The sequence below is a fragment of the Lates calcarifer genome, unplaced genomic scaffold (genome assembly GCF_001640805.2).
Source record: "Lates calcarifer isolate ASB-BC8 unplaced genomic scaffold, TLL_Latcal_v3 _unitig_458_quiver_1800, whole genome shotgun sequence".
Lineage (NCBI taxonomy): Eukaryota > Metazoa > Chordata > Actinopteri > Centropomidae > Lates > Lates calcarifer.
The window spans coordinates 1046-26862 of record NW_026116991.1 but is presented as its reverse complement, the minus strand read 5'-3'; the positions used below and the strand labels follow the sequence as shown (position 1 = coordinate 26862).

The 25817-nt window shown below is 41.4% G+C and overlaps 1 protein-coding gene across 1 annotated transcript; it reads left to right on the top strand.

Annotated features, from left to right (window-relative positions):
* The first annotated feature begins 1777 nt into the window (after positions 1 to 1777).
* On the top strand, positions 1778 to 17300 carry LOC108900688 (gamma-aminobutyric acid receptor subunit rho-2). The gene is made up of 9 exons (XM_018701862.2): positions 1778 to 1940; positions 3877 to 3983; positions 9844 to 9911; positions 11540 to 11763; positions 11921 to 12003; positions 12317 to 12457; positions 15143 to 15295; positions 16142 to 16350; positions 16442 to 17300. The coding sequence occupies exons 1-9, from the start codon at positions 1822 to 1824 to the stop codon at positions 16754 to 16756; spliced, it is 1419 nt and encodes a 472-aa protein (XP_018557378.1). The 5' UTR covers positions 1778 to 1821; the 3' UTR covers positions 16757 to 17300.
* The last annotated feature ends 8517 nt before the right edge of the window (positions 17301 to 25817 follow it).

Genomic DNA, 25817 nt, shown 5'->3' with positions numbered 1-25817 from the left:
GAGTAAGAAAGTAACAGCAGTTAAACTACGTGTAAGCAGCAGTTTCATGGGATTTAGTGTGATTAAGACAGAGCTATAGATTAAAGAGTTTAAGTCATTAAAATAAGGACCTTCAGTGTTTTTTTTTATCTCAAATCAAGTCAGGTTTCTAAATCAGGTCTGACTCAGAGCACTCCACATAAGTCTCAAGTTGGGAGCTGATTATAATCAGCAACAGACAGGCCCTCTACTGCAAGACATATGTCATATTTAACTACAGGCTGATGCATTGAAATGACTCACTTTTAGCAATGTTTAAAAAAAAATAAACATTGATGAGACAGTTTGAATTCTTTCTCTTGACTCGGCACTGACTTGTTTTGATTTGACTTTTGGTTCAGTTTACATAAGACCAGGACTTGAGACTTGACCTGGATTTCCTCTGGTTGACTACAGACTTGACTCATACCTGCCCTGTAAGGCCTAACAACAGCTCGGGTGACGATACCTTTTTCATCACATTTAAATGTGTTTATCTATAAATGAACTGGTTCTTTAGTTCAAACAGACAAGAGAAGCTGAAGCTGGAGAAACATGTTTTCTTTACAGATACAGCATTTTCTCTGTGTGTGTTGCCTAGAGAGAGAACAGTCTGTGTCAGGAAATTTGGGGATGATCAGCCTCAAAAGGCAGAAAATGAAGGAAGTAAAACATCTATCTGTTACACAGTTTGGTTTGTCAGCCTCCAAACTTCCAAACCTTCCTTTCAAACCTCCTTAAAAAGAGAAATCTTTATTTGTTGATGAAACTTCTCAGTCACTGAATGATCGGAGTTAATCTGGCTGGACAGAGTCGTCTAGAAAACATGATTTGACTTGATAATACCTTTTAATCTTTAGAGATCAAAAACAATTTGTCATGTGGGGGGAACAGAACGTTCCTCCCCCCTCCACAAAGACTTAAGTTAGAGCTGGTGTGAGGAAGCAGAGCTCTGAGGCAGAGCTCTGAGGCAGAGTGGACACCACAGCCTCTGTAACTCTTCACCGGCTGACGGAACTGAAAACATCAGGAATCAGCTGGAAGCTGCAGCAGCTTCAAAAATCACACCAGGAGTGTGTTTGTCTGAGGGTGTTTCAATCAAACAGTCAGCAGCTGCTTCGTCCTCACTCTGCATGGACGTGGAAACTTTAGTAGGAAACCTATAAAAAAAAAAAACTATTAATCCTCAATAAACAGAGTCAGAGGACGAGATTTGAATCTCTGTCCAATCAGGTGAGATGTTGTCATTCCACTGGTTTCTGATGCAATTTCACATCTTCCACTTTACTCTCCAGACTCTGAGCAGCTGTGAAGAGAGGAAGAGTGAGACACACAGAGTGAGACACACAGAGTGAGACAGATGTGGACACACATCTCTTTTCACTTTTTCCAATAATTCCAATAATAATGATTTCAAATCAAGTGAGAGGACAAACTGCCTCCTCTCTGCTGTGTCTGTCTCCGAACCACTTGTCAGGAGGGGCATGTTTGTTTGTTTGTTTGTTAGTTTGTTTGTTTGTTTCCATCGCGCTGTATGTGGTGCTGATGCTGTGCGCTCGTGAGCCAGAAAGAGACCCTCTGGAGTCTGAAAACCAATCAGAGCGCTCCTCACACTTCACCATCCTCGCTCCCTCTCTCTCTCTGTCTCTCTCTCTTTTTGCAGAGCACTCGGCTCTCTCCTTCTCCCCCTCAGTCCCTCGCCTCCTCCTGCCTCTGACAGGATGATGGTACGGAGCACAGAGCGTCCTGTACACGGACCACAGTCGTCACCGGTCGGCTCGCTGCGGGAATTTTGAACTCATCATGCAGCGTTACTCCAGGTTCCTCCTCCTGCTCCTGTGTTTGATCCTGATCGGGGAGTGCAGGAAACACAAAAGCAGGAAAAAGCGCTGGTCGTCGGCGGAGACTCACAAGCTGGGCAAGTAAGTGTGGGGGGGGGGCTTTTTTTTTTTTTTCTATATTTGATTAGAATGAAACAGAGGTGTGAACTCTGACCTCCACGGTCAAATACCCAGCAGCAGCAGCAGCAGCAGCAGGTCAAAGAAAACCACCTGTACCTGAAGAGTATGAGGACAGTTCAGATTCACTTCATCTCCAGCAGCGCCCACACCCTCAACATCTGCATGCGATCTGCGCGCGACTAAAACCCGTTTCTAATCCAGACTAGAATCTGTGTGAGGCTGTGTTCACACGAACCAAACCGCGCGTAAAAAAAAAGCAGCCAGGACCCTGAACCGGGACCAGGAGCTGCGACCTTTTGCATGTGTTTACAGGAGCAAAGAAAACGCTCCCTCCCTGTTCAGACGCAGGCTGGAGGAAGTTCAGCCTTTTATTTGGCGTCTAACTCTCTCTAGTTGTTTTCAGAGAGCATCAAACCTCCTGTCTGCAGCGCACTCTCCTGTTCCCACAGACAGTGCATGGATCTCTAACAGTGCTGCTGGAACAACAGGACAGGGATGAGTCCTCTCATTGTTTTCTGCTGAAATCATTTCTCTCAGATGTTCATCACTGATGAACGTTAATTGAATTCAAGTGGTAAACCTCTTCAGTCTTTTCTTTTATTAGATGAAGTTTACCACAGACAGATGACACTTCCCCCTTCCTTCACTCTTCAAGCACAAGTCAGCTGATATCCCATCATTTTCTTCTTGTGAGTCCCACAGCCTGGTGGAGCTGATAGATCAGATACATCAATGATCCACGCTGCTGCACAGGTTCCTTCTTTACCATGGAAGCACACTGTAGTTTACTTTGACCCAATCTCAGGTACATGGTCCTGCTGCCGGAAAACAATAACTGCAGCGCTAACTGTGGATTAATCCGCTGTTGAAAATAGTTCCAACTGTTGCAGTAATTCCCCCTGTTTAAGTAACGTTTGCTAAAAACTATACTGACTGGCTTTGGAAATGACTGAGCCTTTTTTAAATGAAACTATGTGTCTATGTTTAATTCAACTTTATTAAACACATTCATGAGTCCGCTCCTCATGATTCAGTCTACTGTTTATGTAGAGAGGTGGAGAGAAAAACGCAGCGTATCATCCACGTCATGCAGCGTTTCTTCACCAGACTCTGGAGTGAATGTTAGAGAGTTGCTGCTTTTCTGGAGAGTTGACGTGTGTTAAGGAACCAACAGTGTGTAGGCTGTCACAGAGAATGATGGCTGCAGATAGTTAGATGCTCATCACATAATGCCAGTGTATATTGTCCTAAATAGCACTGAGGTCACAGCAAGTCCTCCAAATGAAACAACAGTGTTGTTTGGCCATTTTATTCAAATCACTGCTGAAAAATAAATCTGTGAAGAACGTGGGAGCGGTGTGGCGAAGGTTGGGTTAGGTTTAGGGAACGATCATGGTGTGGATTAAATATCTTGAGGGTTGAGATAAAGTTACTACATCGTTAAGGCTAACAGACTTTCTTTGTCAGGGTTACAATAATAACTACATAGTTATGGTCAGCGTTACCAAAAAAAAAAAAAAAAAACAAAGCCTGACTCACTGGTGGAAAAGGAAAGGACACCTCTGCTGTCCACAGAGGTGGAGATCAGGACAGTACACAGATGCAGCACATCTGACTTTCATGCATGAGACACAATTTGCCACAATCTGTTTTACTCTGAACCATGTGTTTTAGTTGTTTAATCTTAATCAGACTTTATTTGTCATAACCACACATTTTAAAATGTTTGCATTGGATGTAGTCCAGGGTTTCCAACATTCCTCTCTAGTGATGGGGAACAAAACTGACTAACACAGAGTTTGGTCTTTTCATGTAATAAAAATATAGAACAGCAGTCTTATCCTTTGACACCAAACTCTAATGTCACTTTAAATACGTGTCTCTTTCCTGTTATCAGTCCTCTGTCGAAGAAGACTGTGGATGGAACTAAAACCCGAAAGGTGAAGACCAGCCACCTTCTGCGCATAGACGACCACGACTTCACTATGAGGCCCGCCTTTGCAGGTAAACTCCCAGAGCAGCTTCCACTCAATCATCATGTTGGAAACAATGAGGGAATATTTGTCCACATGTCTTTAAAGAAGTCTGTTTTTCTGAGTGAGATCACACACTGAGTGGATTAGATGTCTCAGCTCAGCACCGACTCTTCCTCTCTGCTGTCATTGTGTCAGGATTCACCCTTTGTTGAACCTGAGTGTGTTAAACCAAGTCTTTGATTGTTCAGAGGAGATGTCCAGCTCAGAGAAACACTCAGCAGGTTGTGTTAGACTGTAAATACAGACTCAGGTCATCCTGCACCACCTTTCATCACCTGTTGTTTTACAGTGACGGCTGTTGATGAGTTTATTTCTCTGCCAGATGTGTCCTCCTGCACTGACGCTGATCAGTTCTGTGTTGGCAGAAGAAAAAGTCAACTTAAGGGCGTTCTGTGTGTCCTGGGATTTTAGGAAGCAGTTTAAAATAAGGAGCTTATTTGTTGAACTAAAGAGTTCCATTCTGTGGTATTTAGTATGAACGGGCCCTGTATATGTAAGGGAGGAGGTGGTGACTAAATGAGACGTCCCACTGTGAATTTCACGCTCCCCTGAGGCTACAGTTGCAGCCACAGATGGGGGTGGAATCCCACTGAGGAGCGCCTTTTGTCTCGCATTTGTCAGTGTTTGTTTTCTGGTGCGAGCAGCTTCTTCAGCAGCAGCAGAAGAAGAAGAAGGTGACGAGGAAGAAGACAGAGAAGAAGAACGCAATCGTCTTATTCAAACATCATCAAAAGCCGACTTGTGTGAGTGTCCCGCTGCCGCCTGTGAACCTGCCGCGTGTTCATTTGGCTGAGGAGAAAGTGTGTGTGCAGCAGCTGCCACGGTCCCTCCAGGCTTCAAAAGGAACGATTGCAGTGTTACTAATGAAAGCCTCTTACGCAGCCACTTTCTGTTTGCTGGTGGGACGATATGGAGAGTGATGCTCTTATGTGCTGTCGGTGTGAAGGGATGGAGCAAATTCCCAAGTCACAATCAGACAAATCCCAAGCGTGGAGCATTTTATTGTCCAACTACACACAATAAACTGCTTTGTGCTGAAACCATATCCCAAAGAACAAAGATACTGAATAGAGAAATGTTAATTGTTTGGTTAAGATTCTTTTTCGTCTAAGCTTCAGAGAGCAACAGTGGATGTGGTTTGTATTATCGCTGCTCTGCAGGTGGAGCTGTGAATGTTGATAAGGTTCTGTTATCATAATTAGAGCATCTGCACTGCTCCCATTGGGCGGTCCCTCACTGCAGCCTGACAAATCAAACACATACAGGAAGCTGAAGAGAGCTAAGAAGACACATGTTTGGATGCAATATTTGCCTTCACATCAAGTTCTGATTCCCTGGCTCCATATATTTATGGAGCTCCACCTCCCTGTCTGCCTCAAGTTTAAGAGGCCTTTGATGGGCTGGATAGACCTGCCATACATTAGTCACATCAACATGTTTCCCTTTATCTCACCCTTTTGGATTCTGAAGAAAGCTCCATCAAATGCATCCTGGGATTTTTTCACCCTCCTCTAATGGACGAGCCTTGCTGTGTAATCCAGCCAACAGTAGATTTACAGTTGCTAATCCACGAACAGAGGAACAGTCCAGTATCATGAGGTGGAATGCTCAGTGTGTTTTTCTCCTTCCAGTCTAACCACATCTGTAGAAATGACATGAGAAGCTGAAGCTTGGTCTGGCAACAGCAGCAGGTCATAGTGACTAATGTTGGTTAATGTGAGCAAACTTGAGATAGTAATTGATGTACAACTGACACTACTGATCTATACTTTACTGCTGAGTCCGGCTCTGTTGTGCTGTTGTGCTGTTGTGCTACTGCTTCACTGTGTGTCAGCATGTCGCAGGTAAACTTGCCTTGGTTTTCTCTCGGTAAATACAGCAGACATCACCAGGAGACATGTCTGTTACTTCTTGTGTGTGGTTCCATTCCACATGTTAGCATTCAGTCTGCTGAAAGCTACTTTCAGACAGCAAGTGGTTCCCACTGCGGCTGCCTCCAGGCAACATCAGTGTTGTGTATTTTGAATATGAAGCAGCAGGCCTCAGCACCACCACCATGACTCCAGGCTACTTCCAGTCCTCCTAACAACCTGTACCATGCACCTCAGGCTGCTATCCACCAACTATAATATCATCATGCAGCTAAATATAGAGGAAATGGTTAGCGGTATGACAAGTTTATCCATCCATCCATCCATTTTCTAATCCAGAGTCAGGTTGTGGTGGCAGCAGACTAAGCAGGGTATTCTGGACATACCTCTCCCCAGTAACACCTCAGGGTCCCCCAGCTCCTCCTGGGGGACCCTGAGGTATTTCCAGGTCAGATGGGATATGTAATCCCTCCAGCGTATCCTGGGTCTACACCGGGGTTTCTTCCCGGTTGGATGTGCCTGGAAAACTTCCAAAGGGAGGTGCCCAGGAGGCATCCGAACCAGATCTACTGGCTCTTAGCAACGGAGCACTCTCCACTCTCCACAGACATTCTCCCACAGGGGTCCACCAAACCCATGTAGACTGATGGTCATGACTCCCCCAGCACTACCCTGCAAGAGTAAAGAGCTGGATAACAAGTCTAGCTAACTATAATGAAAGTTGCTTATTGATCCAGATGATGATAATCAGATCCCTGTAAAATAAACTCCTGGATCCTTTTCCTTGCTGTTGTTGCCGTGGTTATGACAAGCTGCAGTGTGGGGTGGAAAAGGTGAGCTACAATCAAACTGACAAACATCAGCTGTGCACATTGATGAGAGTGGCAGCTGCCTTCTTCAAGTTTACACACAGGCCAACTGCCTCCTGTCTGAAAGCACTTATCAGATGATGCCTTCAAAGCTACAGCCTGAAAGAAAAAATATCTTTATCACAAACACAACACAAACACAGGTAAGTATCAGGATGTGGTTATCCTCAATCAAGACTGGGAAACAGCTAGCTTGCTAAAAAAAAAAAAAAAAAAAAAAAATACACCAGCCATTTCTGGCTATGGTGTTTGTCTTTGCACAGATAATGCCAAGCCAGGCTAGCTGTATCCCTCTGCTTCCAGCCTTCATGCTGTGGTTGTCTAAGCCTGTCCTGTACGTAATGCACAGACATGCGGTTGATATCTATTAAAATACTTTCCTTTTTGCTAGATGTCTTTTGTTAGATTACATCTTAGAAACACAGAACACCATTAGATATAAAGCAGTAAAGGCAGGATGGAGAGCTAACACACCTTGAAAAGAGCCTGTGAAAACCCAGGAAACTGCCTCCACAAGAGAAATATTCAGATAAATTATCCCCCTTTGCCTCATTTTAGGCTTTAGACTTCAATATCCCCGAACATTTGCTGGTACGCATCAAAATAAAAGTCCCTCAACACCTACATCCTTTCTTTTAGATTAATGATCATTGCACAGCCTGCAACTGTAACTTTCTTAATTAGAGATATTATGAATTTTCACCCACAGGGAGAAATGAAAGTCTTATACACAGTGACTCAAATAATTAGCCTGATAAAAAATTCAGTTGCTGGATAAATCCCCACGCATATCTAATAAAATGTTTGCTGCACCTTATGAATGCATATGGATTATGTGTTTTTGTTTTCTCTCCTATGCTTTGGCTTTGATAATTCCATTTAAAGTGTAAGATGTGGTATTAAATGAAGCAGTTGAAGCAGTGAAACTGTCAGTATGCCTGTTCTGCAGGGTGCATCAGGCCACAAACACATAAACAGGCTGTCGTGCGTTTTAACTTTGACTTACAGTGTTTGTTCCTCTATGACGTTAGTGCTCAGTATTGTGGTGTTCATGTTTGTGGGACTGTAATGTTAGGGGGAAAACACTGGCTGACACACTCCTCCTTCATGCCCCATTTGAAAACAGCCCACACAGAAGTGCTTCTGCGGGCTACAAGAGCCAACTGGAATCATGAAGTGGAGCATCGATATGACGCATTCTTGGGTCTCATCTGATAATCAGCGACGTAGAATAATTCGCTGATGCTCAAAAGCTCAAAATAGCAAAAAGGAAATCTTCTGGCAAAACCACACACAGGACATTTCATCTGTGGTCGACTGTCCCGTATGAACAGCCTCAGTCTATAGCCAACATTTTTGAACACTGAAGCACTGAAAATAGGCTTCCATGCCCTGTAATTTAGGGAACATACACTGCTGTATCCCTCCTCAGTGCAGAGCTGTTCTCTCCCTGCTGTGTCCTTGCACTGCAGTTCACTGCATTCCTGTGACCTGGCTGCAGAGAGAGATGAGGCATTTCCACTCACACAGAAACACCACTGGTCCAGGCTTTTTTTTTTTTTCCTCAGCAGGTGTCTGCTGCATCCACTGCCTCAGTGTCAGCAGCAGATCAGGCTTTACTGAATGTGGCACGTGATGTGTGGCATATGGTGTGAGAAAGAGTAGGGAGGATTCTCTGCTGACAGCTGGGTCTGGGCAGGAGTTAATAACCCCTTTTTCCAGGTAGCAGCTTTGCAGTGCCACTGGTTATGTAAGGCTGGCACCATTCATTACTGCTGCACAGATTAAAAAATACTACAGCAGCCAGTGTGACTTTAATACACAAATGACAGCAGGGTGTGTGAATTTGTTTTGCCATTGATGGTAAGGCTACTAGGATACTCTTCCATATCCCTGTAAATCCCAAGATGGCCTTAAATGTAATCCTCTCAATCAGCTAAACAACACATATCATCAAATATCAAACACTGTGTTCCGTTTAATGCAAGTTATTATACGAGATGATTGGAGTTATTAGTCATGACTTTTTAGGATACATATGTTATTTTAGGAATGTGTGTGAGAAGATAAGCAGATGAATACACATCACGCTGACTGCATCACAGCTGGCTTTATATTTCTGTGCAAATCAAGTCATTATTTATTTATTGACTTTAGAACTATTTATTAAGTGTATGTGCAAAACAATGTGACAATGCACCAGCAAGCTTGTGGCTGTTTGCATCCACTGACTGATTTTGATATGTCTTGTCATCAAGTCAACAAGTCCCTTCACATAAATGATAAAATACTATAAGTTCATTCAAGAGCACCTTCCAGAATTAACAGTAACATTTGGTTGAGTTTAGGCGCCTCTCTTTTCTTAAGGTCAATGTCAAAGTAAGACATCAAACCACCCACCCAGACCTCCCCCCTGTCAGGATTCAGGCCACTATAATGTCACACTACTTCCACCTTTGCTTCTGAAACAGAGGGAGTCATAACTCCTAGGCTTTCATCAAGTCTTTGAATAAGTCATTTTCCTGATGAGGACAGTTTTGCCTGCTGGTGGTGCTGGAGAAAAGGCCAGCAAGCCATAATTAGGACATATCCTCATGGGACAATGATTGATTAACTACCTATGAGACATATATAGTTAGCTGGAGGTCGTCAGCCAGTTTATAATTTGTCTGTGATCAGTTCTGCAGTTCATGATTTCAACCCAGTCTCAGTGCTCAGTGCCGCTGCAGTGTGTTCACTTTATGTATCAAAACTGTAATGTGATGAGATGATCAGTGTTGATCAACCTCTCAGTTTGTACTCAGTCACAATCCAGTTAATATTCCTTTTTTTTTAAAAACTTTAAGCCAACCTTTGCCCAACCTTAACTAGTTTATTAGCCATAACCACAATCTTCCCAGAACCGCTTCAGTTTCAGATCTACTTGTTCTTTAAGTCTTGGTTCCAGCTTTGCAGCATGACATAGCCTTAAAACAACCTGTTCACATGCATGCTCACAAACAACACACGCCCGATATTAAAAGAGCGTGTCGGAGAAAGATATGAATACAAACTCTAATCTGTTTCTAAATCTGTTTTAAATCTGCAGGTCCTGCTGTCCCTGTTGGAGTGGATGTTCAGGTGGAGAGCTTGGACAGCATATCAGAGGTCGACATGGTAAGTGGTTTGAAAGTCTTTAAGGCCACCAGGTGCACATGGTAAGGTTATGGGAAATAGCAGTAATCTTGGAATCTGCTATAGATACTGAAAATCACAGGAATGAAAACAGGGAATTCCTTGGATATCTAACTTCAAATTCAATCAGGTTTGAAAGGAAACACCAAGACAAACTGAAAATAATGAGATTATGGTAAACACAAAAAATAATGTCATTATTAATGCTCCTATTCCGGTGGAATATGTTACTGGTTGCAGATTTAACCAGTAAATCTGTGATATGTTCAGCATGCAGCAGTGGAAGTTGCTGACTTTAACAAATGACTGTGCCTGAACACATGGAGAAGAAGCTCTAATGAGGCATCGCAGGAACATTCTTTATTAACAGCATGAGAATGGACACATGAGCACCAGCGTGAATAAGGCTGTGCTAACACTTGTCTCCCGAATCCAACTGATTAGACGCACACCAGATTAGAGTCCAAACAAAATACTAAGTAATAATAAACATATATCAGGTCTGTCACTGGCATGTGAGAGATTCTGTACTTTGAAATGACTTTGAATGACAGATATCCTTTTAGTCATTAAGCTGTTTTCAGTTGGATAATCAGAATTAGATTATGAAGGCTCAGTGGAAGGAACTGTTTATTTTGCTCAAAGTCACAGACTAAATGCATGTTGAGTAATGTAATTAAATCAAACCTCTGTTCTGGAACCATAAATTGGATCCAAAACTGTCATCCTGATGTTGTGTAAGCTCCTGTTTGCAAGGGCGACCTAGGATTACATTTCATTTTGATCCCAGGGTTGTGTATTTATTTGTTTTGGAACAGGATGAAAAAAAAATGAATGATTCCAGATGACGGCTGCTGGTAATGACATTATGTCATATCACAAAGCCTCAGGTTGCTTACCATTTACACAGCAAAAAAAAACTGATTTTAAAGGATGTAGATGGTGTTATTTCCCAAGCCGAGCAGCAGGAGAGTGTAATTATAATCAATACTTACAATACAGTACTAACAATAAAGCTCTGTCTCAGGCTTGTGTTAAAATAACACTGACCACCGCTAATGTCAGTTAACAGTGAAAATGTAACACAGCCTTTTTTGCTGAGTATTTCAGCTGAAAAAATCTTTTTTCAGAGAAGCAGCTTTCAAAGAAAAAAAGTTTTAAGTTTTAATCAGCTAGTAAGCTTGCAGTTAACAGATCTCATCTTATGCAACATCAAAGGTACTTTTATATCAGGTACCAGGAGCACAATGTGTTGCTCCAGCCATTATTCTACAGTGAACTGGTGTTATGTAATGCCACGAGGAGAATGGGATGGAGGATGATGGATCTCCTGTGGCAGGGAGAAGTGCAGACGCAGGACCACTCCGCCCTGCATAGCAACAGAGGACAAGAGTAGTGTAAGACCAATGGAAGCTGTGGACCGTGCTTAGTTAACATATGTTCAGCACGTCTGTTCACCATCAATGTTTAGTCATAAACAATCCATATAATCCAGCCGCACTAATCCCAGAGGAATGAGGAATGTAATAAGTAAGTAGAGTCCTCCTAGAGAGACTTAATCCAGAGAGTGTTTCTGTCACCACCCCCACCCACACCCCCCCCACCCCCAGGACTTCACCATGACCCTGTATCTGAGGCACTACTGGAAGGATGAGAGGCTGGCCTTCCCCAGCTCCACCAACAAGAGCATGACCTTTGACGGGCGGCTGGTGAAAAAAATCTGGGTACCGGACGTGTTCTTTGTCCACTCAAAGAGGTCCTTCATCCACGACACCACCACTGACAACATCATGCTGCGAGTTTACCCCGACGGTCACGTCCTGTACAGCCTGAGGTGAGGAGACAGGAAATCCCCCCCCCCCACACACACACACACACACACATATAACTGTCTTCACAGGGGTTTTCTCACACCAACCAAATGAGACTTGGCAGGCCCTGGTGTGGCATGTGTGAGCTGGTGAGATTTACGCTCTGCTTTAATTCCCCAGGGTTACAGTTACTGCTGCGTGCAACATGGATTTCAGTCGTTTCCCTTTGGACTCGCAGACGTGCACACTGGAGCTGGAGAGCTGTAAGTATTCATACGCCTCACACTGCCCTCATTTAGGTGTGCAGACATTTCTCTTTTTTTATAAGAACATTAGGCTTGTCCTTTCTAAACGCCTGCAGGAAGTGCTGAGTTTCACACCATTTGAAATATAAATAGCAAAGGAGTATATTGGTTGGAATTAGTGAATAAAATGTGTATGTGTGTGTTTATCATTATTATTATTATAATTATTATTATCTAATGTCTTTTTTGGTCCTAAGAGAGATCCAGCTACCGTTGCTGACACTGAAGTTGCTTCAGCTCCAAACATAAATTCATGCTCTCTGTCCATCAGATGCGTACACAGACGAGGACCTGATGCTGTACTGGAAAAGCGGTGATGAGTCTCTGAGCACTGATGAAAGGATTTCTCTGTCACAGTTCCTCATCCAGAAGTTTCACACTACCTCCAGACTGGCTTTCTACAGCAGCACAGGTAGAGTGGCAAAACAAATGTTGAAAAGTTTTACATATCCAAATATCCAAATATCAAAATATCAAAATACCAAAATATCGTAAGTATGGAACAAGCAAAGACAAATATAACTGCTTGACTGTGGATGGCTATGACTCCTGTTATCATAATGACAACAAGTAGCTGGTGTGAGGGCACAACACAGTACATCTGCAAGGCCAAGAGAAACATTTTGTGACGTGTGACACAAACCAGTGTGCCCGCTGAAGACACATCTAAAGCTGTGGGAAATTCATTGCAACTGACCTACAGCAATTTTCTTTTGTAGGAAGGAAGAGCAGAAAGTTGCTCACAGTGCTGCAGCCAAAATACAAAGCTCCATCAAAAACACGTTTGGCAATTTCATCACACCTGATCTCTGCAAACAAGAGAAAGATGTAGAACAGGCAACGGGCAATATGACAACACTGCTGTGGTCACAGACAACATGAAATATATGGACATGCTGTGACTGGAGGTGGGCTTAGTCCCCCACAAGAAGTGTTTAGCAACATAAGTAACCGGCAGCTATATTTGAAAGTGGAGTTAGGCTATTTGATTTTTATTTTTTATTTTAGTTACAGATCACATTTCCATCCACCCATTCATTATCTATAGCGCTTATCCATTAAGGGTCATGTTGGGGCTGGAGCCTATCCCAGCTGTCATTGGTTGAGAGGCAGGGTCAGTCAAGTCAAGTCAAGTCAAATTTTATTTATATAGCGCCAATTCACAACAGAAGTTATCTCGAGGCATTGTACATATAGAGCAGGTCTAGACCGTACTCTTTATCTTATCAAATTTACAGAGAAAAACCCAACAGATCCCACCATGAGCAAGCACTAGGCGACTGTGGCAAGGAAAAACTTCCTTTTAAGAGGCAGAAACCTCGAGCAGAACCGGACTCAAGGTGGGCGGCCATCTGCCTCGACCGGTTGGGTTTAGACAGAAAGAGAGGGGGGTGGGGGAATGGGGTAGGAGAAAGACAACATTGCAGATACACAAACTAAGTCAAAATGTAAATAGTAGTAGTAGTAGTAATAATAATAATAATAATAATTATTATTATTATTATTATTATTATTACAGCTAAAGGAATAATAATGACAAAAGGAATAATAATGACAAATACACCCTGTATGGATCATGAGAACATCACAGGGCCAAAATATAGAGACAGACAACCATTCACACTCTCATTCACACCTAGGGGCAATTTAGAGTCAGCAGTTAACCTGCATGTGTTTGGACTGTGGGAGGAAGCTGGAGTACTCAGAGAGAAACCACGCAGGCACAGAGAGAACATGTGAACTCCAGACAGAAAAGCCCGGGCTACAACCCAGAACATTCTTGCTGTGAGGCGACAGTGCTAACCACTGCACCACCGTGCCACCCCAGATCACATTTCTTTATTGTTAATTGGTTTTAATCGTAAGAAGTTATTTTACTTTAATTATATATTTTTTTTGTATCAGAGCATATTTTTGAAAACTTTGCTGCATATATGGTTGCATTCTTTGTGCATATTAAATCAAACCAAAGTCAGAAAAGGGAAAAAAGAGGAAAGGAAATTATTCTGAAGTATTACACTATTGTCATTAAAATTAATTGTGTTGTGTTTGAGCTAACATGTAGAGGCAGACACTCACATTCACAACTATGGGCAATTTACACCAATTAACCTAATGCATGTGTTTGGACTGTGGGAGGAAGCCAGAGTACCCAGAGAGAACCCACACAGACAGAGAGAGAACATGCAAACATGGCTTCCTGAGTGACAGGCTCATGTTATTGTTAAGGTAGTTTTTTTCTCATTTTTAGATATGATTCTTCCATTTATTATGTCACAACTGTTCAGCAAAGTTTTCTCCATTTTATGTTGGTGAAAACAACCACAACAGGTCTTTGTCATGAAAGATATTTTGGGATGTCACAGTGGGAAAAGCAGGTGTAAAAAAGTAATTAGTGATGGCTGAATTCCATTTAGCTGCTTCAATTTCAGGATCCTGGTAAAGGTCAAAGGTCAAGGTCACAGTGACCTCATGTTCTTGTGAACACAATGCATGTGGAATGCCTAGAGGGAATTTCATTACATCTGCACTGGAACTGTAACATACAATATAGATTACTCAGTGCAATCTGAGTCCTCACTGATAACAGTCATCAAAGACAGAAAATAGTGCTATTAAAGGTAGGCAATAGTAAATTGAAATAATTGAAAATTATAATTTAATTTAATTGAAATAATAATGAATAAAGTTGTACTCAGAATAAATGAGGTCTTATTCAACCAATGAGATTAACACTGTATAGAGGAAAAATGGTTGAAACTCAGGAACTGGAACACTGCTGTGAAACACACAGCACAGGACTGTTATAATATATTTCATATATTTCCCTCACATTGTTATTCGGCCTTTTGTGCTTTGCAGTCATAGATATTTGTATCCAGTGCAGTGACCTCTTTTTTATCCAGCTGCTGTTTTGTTTGCTTTGTTTGGATTTATATGCCCTCCAGATTTCTATCATCACTGTGCACATTAGTTGTTAATTTCACCTCGGTCTGTGTTTATCATGGCACTTTAACGCATCACTCATCTGCTTTATCACTGACACATAAAACAATTTGCAAACATCTGTTATGTTTTACGTCTTCCTTGTCTCCAGGTTGGTACAACCGTCTGTACATCAACTTCACTCTGCGGCGTCACATCTTCTTTTTCCTGCTGCAGACCTACTTCCCTGCTACTCTGATGGTCATGTTGTCCTGGGTGTCTTTCTGGATTGATCGCAGGGCCGTCCCTGCCAGAGTCTCATTAGGTAAGAGGATATGTAATAATGTGTCCAAAGCACAGTACAGTGACCTCAGAGTGTGACTCAGTTGGTGCAGGAGTACCCCAGAGAGAATCACACTGTTAAAGGATCGTTGCAGTGTTCTTTGTGTCTTTCTGAAGATGAGACGAGAAGATCAATATAATGTCTGCATTAAGTGCAGCGATGGAGTCAGAGCATGGTTAGCCTAGTATAGCATAAAGACTGGAAGCAGGGGGAAAGAGCTATCTACCAACACCTCTAAAGCCACTAATTAACGCTTTAAGTCTAGCTGGTTTTATCACAAACCTCCTCGATTTTAACTGAGGTTGGGGGGGGGCTTCAACCAGTTATGTTGAAAGGAGAGACATGGGATAGAGAGGAGAGAGAAGGGGTGAGAGGGAGAAAGAAAAGGTAGGACCTGGCATATAATATATACATGGCATGCAACCTTCTGCTACAGTTTCCAGGTACAGTTCTCCCACAGCATATTTCCTCCAAACAGTGTGAAATGGACTTTTAGGTCCGTGAAAATTATTTTGTTGTATATTTCTCAACCAGCAGTAGTCTGAGCAGACAAGAGCAGCAAAAAGATATGGTGAGTAGCGTAGTGGGCGTAGCTCTTACTTTGTTTCAACTGGAACATGATCTTGCTGTTCTACTCTGCTGATTAGAAATGTTCACACATCTTCACCAGAGATGTTGTCCTTCTGGGAAATGTTAGAAATCCCCAGAGCCAGAATAAAATCTTCAGAGTGTCTGAAGAGACTAAATGACATGAATCTCTCTCATATTTCCCCAGAAACCTTTTTGACTGCCATGCTAACATGAGATTGTATTTTCTCTGTGCTTCAGGTATAACCACAGTGCTCACCATGTCCACCATCATCACTGGAGTCAATGCCTCCATGCCCAGGGTCTCCTACATCAAAGCTGTGGACATTTACCTCTGGGTCAGTTTTGTCTTTGTCTTCCTGTCTGTGCTCGAATATGCTGCTGTCAACTACCTGACGACAGTGAGGGATGGTAAAGACCGGAAGCTCAGAGAAAAAGCCAGGGAACAGGTACAGAGACCTTTTCAGAAATAGTATACATTTCCAAATGGTGCTTTTAACATTCTATTCAGTCTTGATTCATCTCCTCTCTTTTGCCCAGTCCCATACCCTCCCCTGCACCTGCGGCATGTCCCATGCTAGGACCATGATGTTGGATGGGACGTACAGTGAGGCAGACACCAACAGTTTGGCAGGTTACACCAGAGCCTCCATGACAGCTGAGGACACGTCAGAAAAACAGGAGCGAATGGTGGTGCATCTCTCCCTGGACAACGAGTCCACGGGGACCAAGAAAAAGGGCATCCGCGGCTTCAGGATTATCCAGAACACCCATGCCATCGACACCTACTCTCGCATGATCTTCCCTGGTGCCTACATCCTGTTTAACCTGATCTACTGGTGTGTGTACTGTTGAGTGTGTGCATTTGAACCTAAACTGTTGCAGAGAAAGAAAAAAACTGTGACATCATTTCATTGACATTGGAGGAGGGATAGCTGTTCCCATGCTGCATGTTCAGGTGCGGCAACTCTGGTTCACATATCAGCACAGGACTGGACCACTTATACAGCTCCTTCTCCTTCACATAACTGTATCATAGTCTAACAACCTAGACGGGCTGGTTACACAGGTTTTTCTCTTATAGTCTAATGCCAGTTGTACAAAATTAAAACCAGACTCATTTTAAGCCTAAAACGTTAGCCACCATTCCCCAAGTCTGTTGTGACAATGCTATCACTGTTGACCCACATTCATTTGGTTTCTGGTAACACATCCTATGGCCGTCTGATTTTTTAATCTTCATTTGTTTTTGTTTTGGTCGCCACCAACAAGATACTTTAGTTGGTTCTTTAGGATGTACAGTGGTTTTATCAGAGGTTTTTGCTGATGAAAACAAACAAACAAGGCTGATGGTTGTTGTTAGAGTGTGCAAAATGAAAACAATGAATTAAAAGAGCCTACAAAGCTCTGAACAAGGAACAACATCTTTTACATTGCACATAGTCACGTGATCCGTGGTTATTATAGAAAATATTGACTGGCAAAGTGTGAACAGTTGAACCTAAGCCATAGTCAAACTGTGTGCAACCAGCCCCAGCCTAGACTTCCCTAAATAATACTGCCTACTCTCAAGCTCTCTCTTTTCATCATCAAGCCGTCAAAATAATAAGAGCATATAATTTGGTTGCTGTTGCCTCTGTAACCTTTGGAACTGACTGAGTCACATAACTGAATGTGTCCAGAGCAGATGGCTAATGAGGCAGTAAGTGAGCTAAATACCAGGCTTTCCTCTTTCTTATCAACTCTCTACTGCAGTTCATGTGTAATACAGGGAAGCACTGCTGCTTCCCTCTATCACACACTGACTACTGTTGACATTCACCAGACTAAAGCATCCTATTAAAGCCAGGACTTAACAGGATGCTACTGTATACTACTGTATGGGCTTTAAGCCTCATATAAAGTGGGGGAAATAAGTATTCAACCCACCAGCATTTTTCTCATTAAACATATTTCCAATGCAGCTATTCAACTGGAAATTTAGACCAGATATTGGCATTAACTCAATAAGACTAGCCAGGTAAAGAAATCATAACACTCCAATCCATAAAAAAGTTATGTGCAATTAAGTGGAATGACAAAGGAAAAAAGTTTAAAAAGTATGAAAACGCAAGAAAACAGCTGATTCCACTGATTAATTCTCCTACCTGTGCTGATCAGAATCAGTTAGGTTGGTGCGTGCTGGAAGGTTAGTGCCAGTAGTTTCCAAGCTGTCACGCAAGAAACATCTCATAATGGGTAGAGGCAAAGAGCTTTCCCAAGACCTTCGCAACAAGACTGGTTGGGCAATGGCACTGGTTACAAACAGATTTGTAAACTCCTAAATGTTCCAATAAGCACCATTTGGGCCACTGTCCGCTAGTGGAAGGAACATCACTCCACCATCAACCGACCACATACCACATACGGTCAGTCAGAAATTTAGTCAGAAGAGTACAAGTACAAGTACCACAGGAAAAGAGCTCCAGAAAGACTTGGAAGCAGCAGGTTTAGTTGTCACAATAGGTAATGCACTCCACCACCACGGTCTCAGTGCATGATCACCAGGATTCCAGATTGAAAGAGGAAGAGGAAAAGAAAAGAAAGAGGAATTGGCCAAAATCCTACCTGGACTACCTGTCTTGAAGCTAACAGTGCAAACAAAAGCTTCTCCACCAAGTATTAAATAATTTTCAGATAGTGTGTTCAATACTATTTTCTTTTATCACTCCACATTATTGCACATAACTTTTTTATAGATTGGAATGTTGCAATTTCTTTAACTGTGTAGTTTTATTGAATTAATACTAAAAGTCTGGTCTAAAGGTCATGTGAATAGCTGCATTGGAAATATATTTAATGAAAAGAATGCTGGTGTGTTGAATACCCCCACTGTATCACTGTTGCTGAGGAAAGTGTTTATGTGTTTTTGGGGGGCTTCTTCATTCACTGAGTTTATGTTATTTAATATTTATTTACTTATTTATTTTTAGTGCAGCAATAGATCCATGTGCCATTATACCTTAAGTTGGCAAAGATGCACGAAACAGGGCTTGTACAAAACTGCTTGATGCATGCTGTGAGACGTGCAATACTGTATCTTTCTAGTTTTATATTTCTTAGACAGGACTTTAAAACATGGGAAGCTTTACCAGTGACGTAACCAACTTGAACCGCCTTAAGTGAACATTTTTTTATACACCAACATAATTTAAAGGCTGTGTTTTTGGTTTGCTTTTTTTGTTTGAGTATGAGTGACTGCATAGTTCTGTTGAGGTTTTCTAAGCAGTGTTCAGCATTTTATTTAATTATGTGGGTAAATAGTAAACCAGAAGCTTTAGGCTAACCACACTGTGATGTGTGTGATTTCACCCATCACAAGTGCTGCAGTTTCATTCCACAATACTGGTTGTGAGTCATAATGAGTCAAAAGCAGATTCGACAAATTATTTGAAAAAGATCCACTTTATAAAGTAATATTTTTACATTTTGAGAAATTTACTTATTCACTTTTTTGCCAAGCATCAAGGCCCATTTATAGCCTACAGCCTACAGGACTAACATCACCACCACCATCACCACCACCACCCCACCCCCACACAAGTCCTTAAAGTAGATTAAGAGAATCCAATCAAAATGTCTCAAAATGAGACTAAAATATTATGCTTGATCATTTATTTATTGAGGAAAATGATCCAATATTACATATCTGTCAGTGGCAAAAGTATGTGGACTTCTAGGATTAGCAGATAATTTCGAAGGTGCAAATAGAGCCAGGTGTTTTCAATCAATTTGGTAACAATCAGGTGTGACTGGGTGCCCTCAGGAAAAGAGTTGTTGACACTCATCAGGCTGGAAAAGGTTACAAAACCATCTGTTAAGAGTTTGGACTCCACCAATCCACAGTTCGATTATGTGCAAATGGAGGAAGTTCAAGACCATTGTTAGCCTCCCCAGGAGTGGTTGACCAACAAAGATCATGACAAGGGCAATGTGTTTAATAGTTGATAAGGGTAATTTCTTAGCAGTTACTGGAAACGTTTAGTTGCAGTTATTGCTGCACAAGGGGGTCACACCAGATACTGAAAGCAAAGGTTCACATACTTATGCCACTGACAGATATGTAATATTGGATCATTTTCTTCAAAAAATAAATGATCGCCCTCAAAGAAAAGGTGCATTTCACAAAATGTAAAACTGCTGTTTTAAAACCAAGGTTTCAGCCTGATTCATAATGTATTCAGCAACCACTATTGTGCTTTAGCTTCATGGCAGCAATAAATTGCCAAGACTAAATGTGATTTTTATGTGATTTTTTTGTTTGTTTGTTTTTTGTTTGTTGTTTTTTTTAATGGTGCATATCATTTTGGAATAGAACTCAAAACAGTAAGTCAGGTGATCTCAGTGCAAAAAAATAAAACAAGAAAGACAAGCAGTCTTGCAGATCTGTCAGCCTCCAAATCAACATCACTTCTACCTTCATCTACAGAAATATTTAGAATGTAACGCTCGCAGAGCAAATTTCATAAATAAAGTCTTTCTTTCACTCATTTAAATGAGTCCTGATTTGAGGATCTGAGCGCCAGTCTATAGAATTTGCTGCCACAAGGTCAGAAATGTTCTGATGGTAGCAATGGCTAAGAAACAACCTTAGTGAAAACAGTCATAACTTCCAAGAAAAAATTATCAGACACAATCTTCCTGTCTGACGCACATCCATCTTTAATCCAGATTTTAGAGAGGACTCTGGCCACATCTAATCCGCAAATAAACAAATCGCATCAGATTTACCTATGCCATCACTACTTAAAAACACAGTGCTCCAGTAATGGAACTGATCCCACACTCTTATCTGTGTTGTTTATTAATGCAGCTGCTGCTTTAAGGTAATACACTGACTCATGCTCTAATATGTCTGGCTATGGTTTATACCCACTGGCGGATCCTTGGGGACTTTGTCCTGAAAGGAAGTCTGTGCCATGTCTGGGATAAATTAATAAACATTCACACAAATTTCTTTGAAAAGCCAAAAAAAAGGAAACATGATATAAATAGTTTTACAAATCCCTGTGAATCCAAAGCCAGTGCCTCTGGGTAGTTTGGTCGGATTTGAACAGGAAGGAAAAGGATCTGCTCTGAACTGAGCATGACCCAGATCTGGGCTATTTCATCTGTTTTGTTTTGTTTTTTTTCCCTCTCTCATTTTAAATCATTACTCAGTGCACATTAAAAATGTCTGAGCTGCAGAGGTAACAACCTTCTGCTGCTCTGATCTGGGCTATCATCATCAGGAACTGGAATGTCACATTGTGTCAGTGAAAGGTGATGACTGGTGTCACCTTCATGGCTCACTTCATTGTTGCTTTGCTCTCTGCTTCCACTCTTTATGCTAAGCTAAGCTAGCATGTCCTCATATGTCACTCAAACAAGAGTATTTCCCAAAATGCTAAACTATTCCTTTAGGCTACAATCAATGTGCAATTACAAATCTGTGTGTTCAAAGAGGGCAGGAGAGGAGGCTTAATAACAACTCTGCATACTTTAAAAGAACACTTCTGTAGCCAGCTTTTAGGGTCAGATCATTTTCACAGTCTTTTAGACAAATGACAGACCTAATGGAGCATGCTGGGAAGTTGACTGAGTTACTCTATTCTCAGCTGGAGGTTGTATATGAGGGATACAAGCTGCCAGAGCTGAGAGTGAACAGCTTTGAAGACACTGAGCATATTTAAGCCCTGCTGCTGCTGAAATCTAGTGAGACAATTCCTCTCGTGGCCTCAGTGCTTTGATTATGTTCATGAGGTTCTCACTTGCACTGAAAACTTGTTGTGTGCTTACAAACCCATTCCAGCATCGTCTCAGATGTGGACTGATCACAGCTTGATTTAGCTTTATCAGAAGTTTCCCTACTTTACCTTCATCGTGCTGCTAAAAGAGATTGGTAGTTGTGTCACTTCCCACTATTTCTATAAGGAGAGATCATTTGGAAGTTTAAAATAATATTGACTGAAGTCAGCAACAAAGACTTTCACTAAAGCTTCATTACAAATTCATTATTCATCATTCCTAAAAAAGTTATACCATGAAAAATATGATGATGATCTTGGATTGGTGACTTAAGTGTGGAACTCTGTTCAAAGATGGGTTTGGTGGATCACAATAGGTCCTATGGATGTGTGCTCTTACAAACACACACACACACACACACACACATATATATATATATAAGTACAAATAAAATGAAACTAAAAATAGTAAAAGTTACATTAAAGTTATATACAGTTACACACATACCTGTAGGCATAAAAATAACAAATGAATAAATACTTGATGTGAAAGGAAGCCTCATTTCTCCCACTGGCCTACTTCCATCCACCAACATGGTGTACTGCAGGCTTGGTTTTAATTGATGTGTGCAGCAGACTTAACTTAGGTTACATTTCCCTGATCTGTGTTAACATGGCTCCCAGAGTTCTGTATGTGTCCACTTTCCCATTTATGTTGTACAACAGCTACCCATAACAGGCAGTATCTGGTAGGGCTGTGTACCATTCAGAGTAGGTAGGGTTATTCTCCTCTGTCCAGTGCCTCAGTATGACCCTCACTGAACCTGAATTGAACCTGTATCCCACCTATTCTCTCATTTCCTTTTAGACTATTCAGGAGCAGGGCTAAAATCAACACCACCTATTGGTCTTTTCATTGACCAATAGGTGACTAGGCTAGGACGATTAAGAAACATATATATCTCATTCTATATGGCATGGCCAGCAGAGATTTGAATGACCCAGTCCTGCCCTTTTCATTCTCACAGGTGTCCAGTAGAGCCCGTTGAATACCTTAAATTGAATAGATTTAGACCCGTCATGTCCCTCACTAATTTATTCCACTCATCATCTTCATCCACCTTTAAATCCCTTTCCCACACAGCTTTTAAGCCTGTGGTAGTACCATTAAATCCATCAGTGAGGTAGTTAGAAATGTGACTTGCCTGGTGTGGAAGTTCACTAAACACTTTCAGTTTAGAGCATATAGAGGACTGGGTAGACAACCTGATGCCTACCCAGCCGTTAAGTCTATTTTAGAAAGACTTCAAACTTGAGAAATCTCCAAAGGTCTTTTCTTTTTTCTCTGCAGATTAGAGTTCTCTCACTTCATCAGATGTACTTAAGGAATTGTTATAATTAGTTAGTTAGAAATCCAATGTGCTTGACCTCCTTAATGTGCCACTCTCTTCAGAAGAGCACCCTCGTATTTTCAGTTTTGAATTATTCCATATTGAAGGTGATGCTACCAGGAAGAGGGATGATCTTTCTTTCTTGCGTATACAATGCCATATGTTCCTAGTGTAGAGATTATTGAGTTGTGAATATCATCTTTTGGACACTGACTCAAGTAGTCTGCCAACCCAAATGGGACATTTCAGTCTACCCACAGAGGTCTGTTATCTCTGCTTGAGAAAAGGGAAACTATCAGAGCCCCCATCAATGTTCCTGGTTAAGTCTCATATTGGGAAGTCTCAGCCCCCCAAAGTCTATTTTAGCCTGTAGTCTTAACCCATAAGAACCCACAGTGGCACAGGTGTCACCAACTCTTTAAGTGTTGTAGAAAGTTCCTTATAACTGACCTTTAACTCATTAAATCCCCAAGAAAATTTTAATAATTCTAAAAAAAATAAAATTTCAAATATGTGTTACATGTGATCTATTTAGTCTGTTTACATCCCCCATAATTTATATATTTGAAATGACTCTAGGCTCTTATGGGTTAAAAAGCTCCTAGCCCTTTTCCAAGCCCAAATAAATTGGCTAAACATTTATAGTCTGGAGTGTGGTTATTAATACACTCAGAGGTAGTTTGTGAGTGTCTTCCTTCCACAAGTCTTCAAGTGACCTTTGGTGTACATTCATTCTCTTGTTCAGGGTCCTTGCTACTTCACTGATGTATTGTTCCCCCACAGCTGTCATATATGAAGTCATGTGTCACATGTCACCAGTTGAGTCCTGTCCTCAGGGTGTACCAGCAGTGATCTTGAACCTGCACCATTTGACATCTCACCCACTTTGAGGCAATAAGTGCAATAAGATGAAAATATCACACTTATTCTCAGCTTATTGAGTTGTACTGGTGAACATGTGAGCAAAACAGGTACAAAGCAACATTATCATACATTTGGAGGTGTGTGTTTCTGTCCAGCTAAATAGTCTAAACTTTGTGTTGGTCTCCATCCAGTCCAGAGGCCTGGTGCTGGACAGGTGGTGTACTCTGGGTTTATCAGGGTGAAGACTGCCAGTGTGTGGACATTGATCAGAGCTCACTAGGACACACTCATTTAAAGGACCTCTCACAAACACAGATAAATGTCTGACTGATCAGGTGTTTTGTTTGTTGCCACATAATGAACAAATATATATATAATCAAACATACAGTATTACAGTTACATTCAGATGATAAACATTAGATAACAAGGGTTATCTAAAAGTCTGTGGTTCCAAGATCATGTTGTATAAAAGAGACATAATGATATTGTGAGTGGTTTCTGTCAAAATAACATTTTAAGGAAGAAATGTGTTTCTCAAATTATCGATAAAAGGATATCATATTTAAAATGATGTGTTTGTCTTGTCAGATTTGTGATTACTCTCATCAGTCTTATTAAGAGGAATAAAGAGGATATTTAGTGATAACCATCTGTGAGAATCTAACATACCTGTGTGTTTGGAGGGTTAATAATAATATTCATATTGTCACAAAATTTTACTTCTTCATGACTTTTGGTTATTGTCAGTCCTAAAACCAGCTTACTGTATGGGCACCTTACCACCAGCAGCTGGACTTGTAGTAGGTGAACTGAGGGATAAACCTAACTCTGAGCACTGCTTAATAAGAGAAGGTGAGTCCAGTGTTAGTTAAGTATACTGAGTGTTGGCATGTTTCAAACATGGGACACACTTCCATTACTGACCGCAAGTGTGGGAATTAGGATGGCTTAACCAAAAATACTGAAGCTGCTAAGCTGCTAAAGACCAAAACAATCAGAGTTAGTGAACAATGGAACACTGCAGTATGAAAACTCAAACTCCTCTCTGGTGTTTCGCTGCCATGGTTAAGGATTGGTTAGGTAACCATCTCAGTTAAGGTTAGGGAATCTTTTGTGGTGTGGAGTAAAATTGCTTGTTTGTTAGGTTTAGGGGACCTTGATCTTCATGATTACAATGATAGCCATGTGGTTTGGGTGATTCTTGAAGATTTAAGGTTTTGAATGGTTTTATCTAGAAGGGCTCAAATGTCATCACCTAGCAGTAGGTGGAGGAGTGGAGGAGCACAGGAGGAGGACAGAGACAGACTGAGCAGAGACATTAAATGAAATATAATATGCAAAACCATACCACCATCAGTGAAACACACAACATGAAGTATGTGAAGAGGAAGATCCCTGACAGGTGAGTTGAGGCCTTAAAGACTGAATCAACTCCACCATCCTAACATGTAGCATTCTGCTGACATCTGCTGGTTTGGTTGAGGTATTAGCTGTTCCTCGTCTAAATCCTCCTGTGCAACTGACTAAAAAATCCACTGCGATATTAGACTATGGTTTGTCTAATATTGTACAGTTTCATGGTCTTCTTACAGATGAGCAGCAGAGAGGCAGGTTTATTGTGACATTGTGTCATAACTGAAGTCCAGAAACATTTTCAGACTCACAGCTGGAACCCTGCATTCAGGTACAATAATCAGGATGGAAAATGTCCATCAAAAATTCTAGAAACTCACAGAGTCACAGTCAGTAGAGAGTGTCATCTGATCCCACTAATTCAGTCATTTTTAATGTTCTCATTTCCATGTTGCCTGTATTTTAGGCATTTGACAAAACAATCTCAACGCAGGGTTGACGTGCTTGTACCTTTGTGCTGTCCACTGTACTACTACACAGCC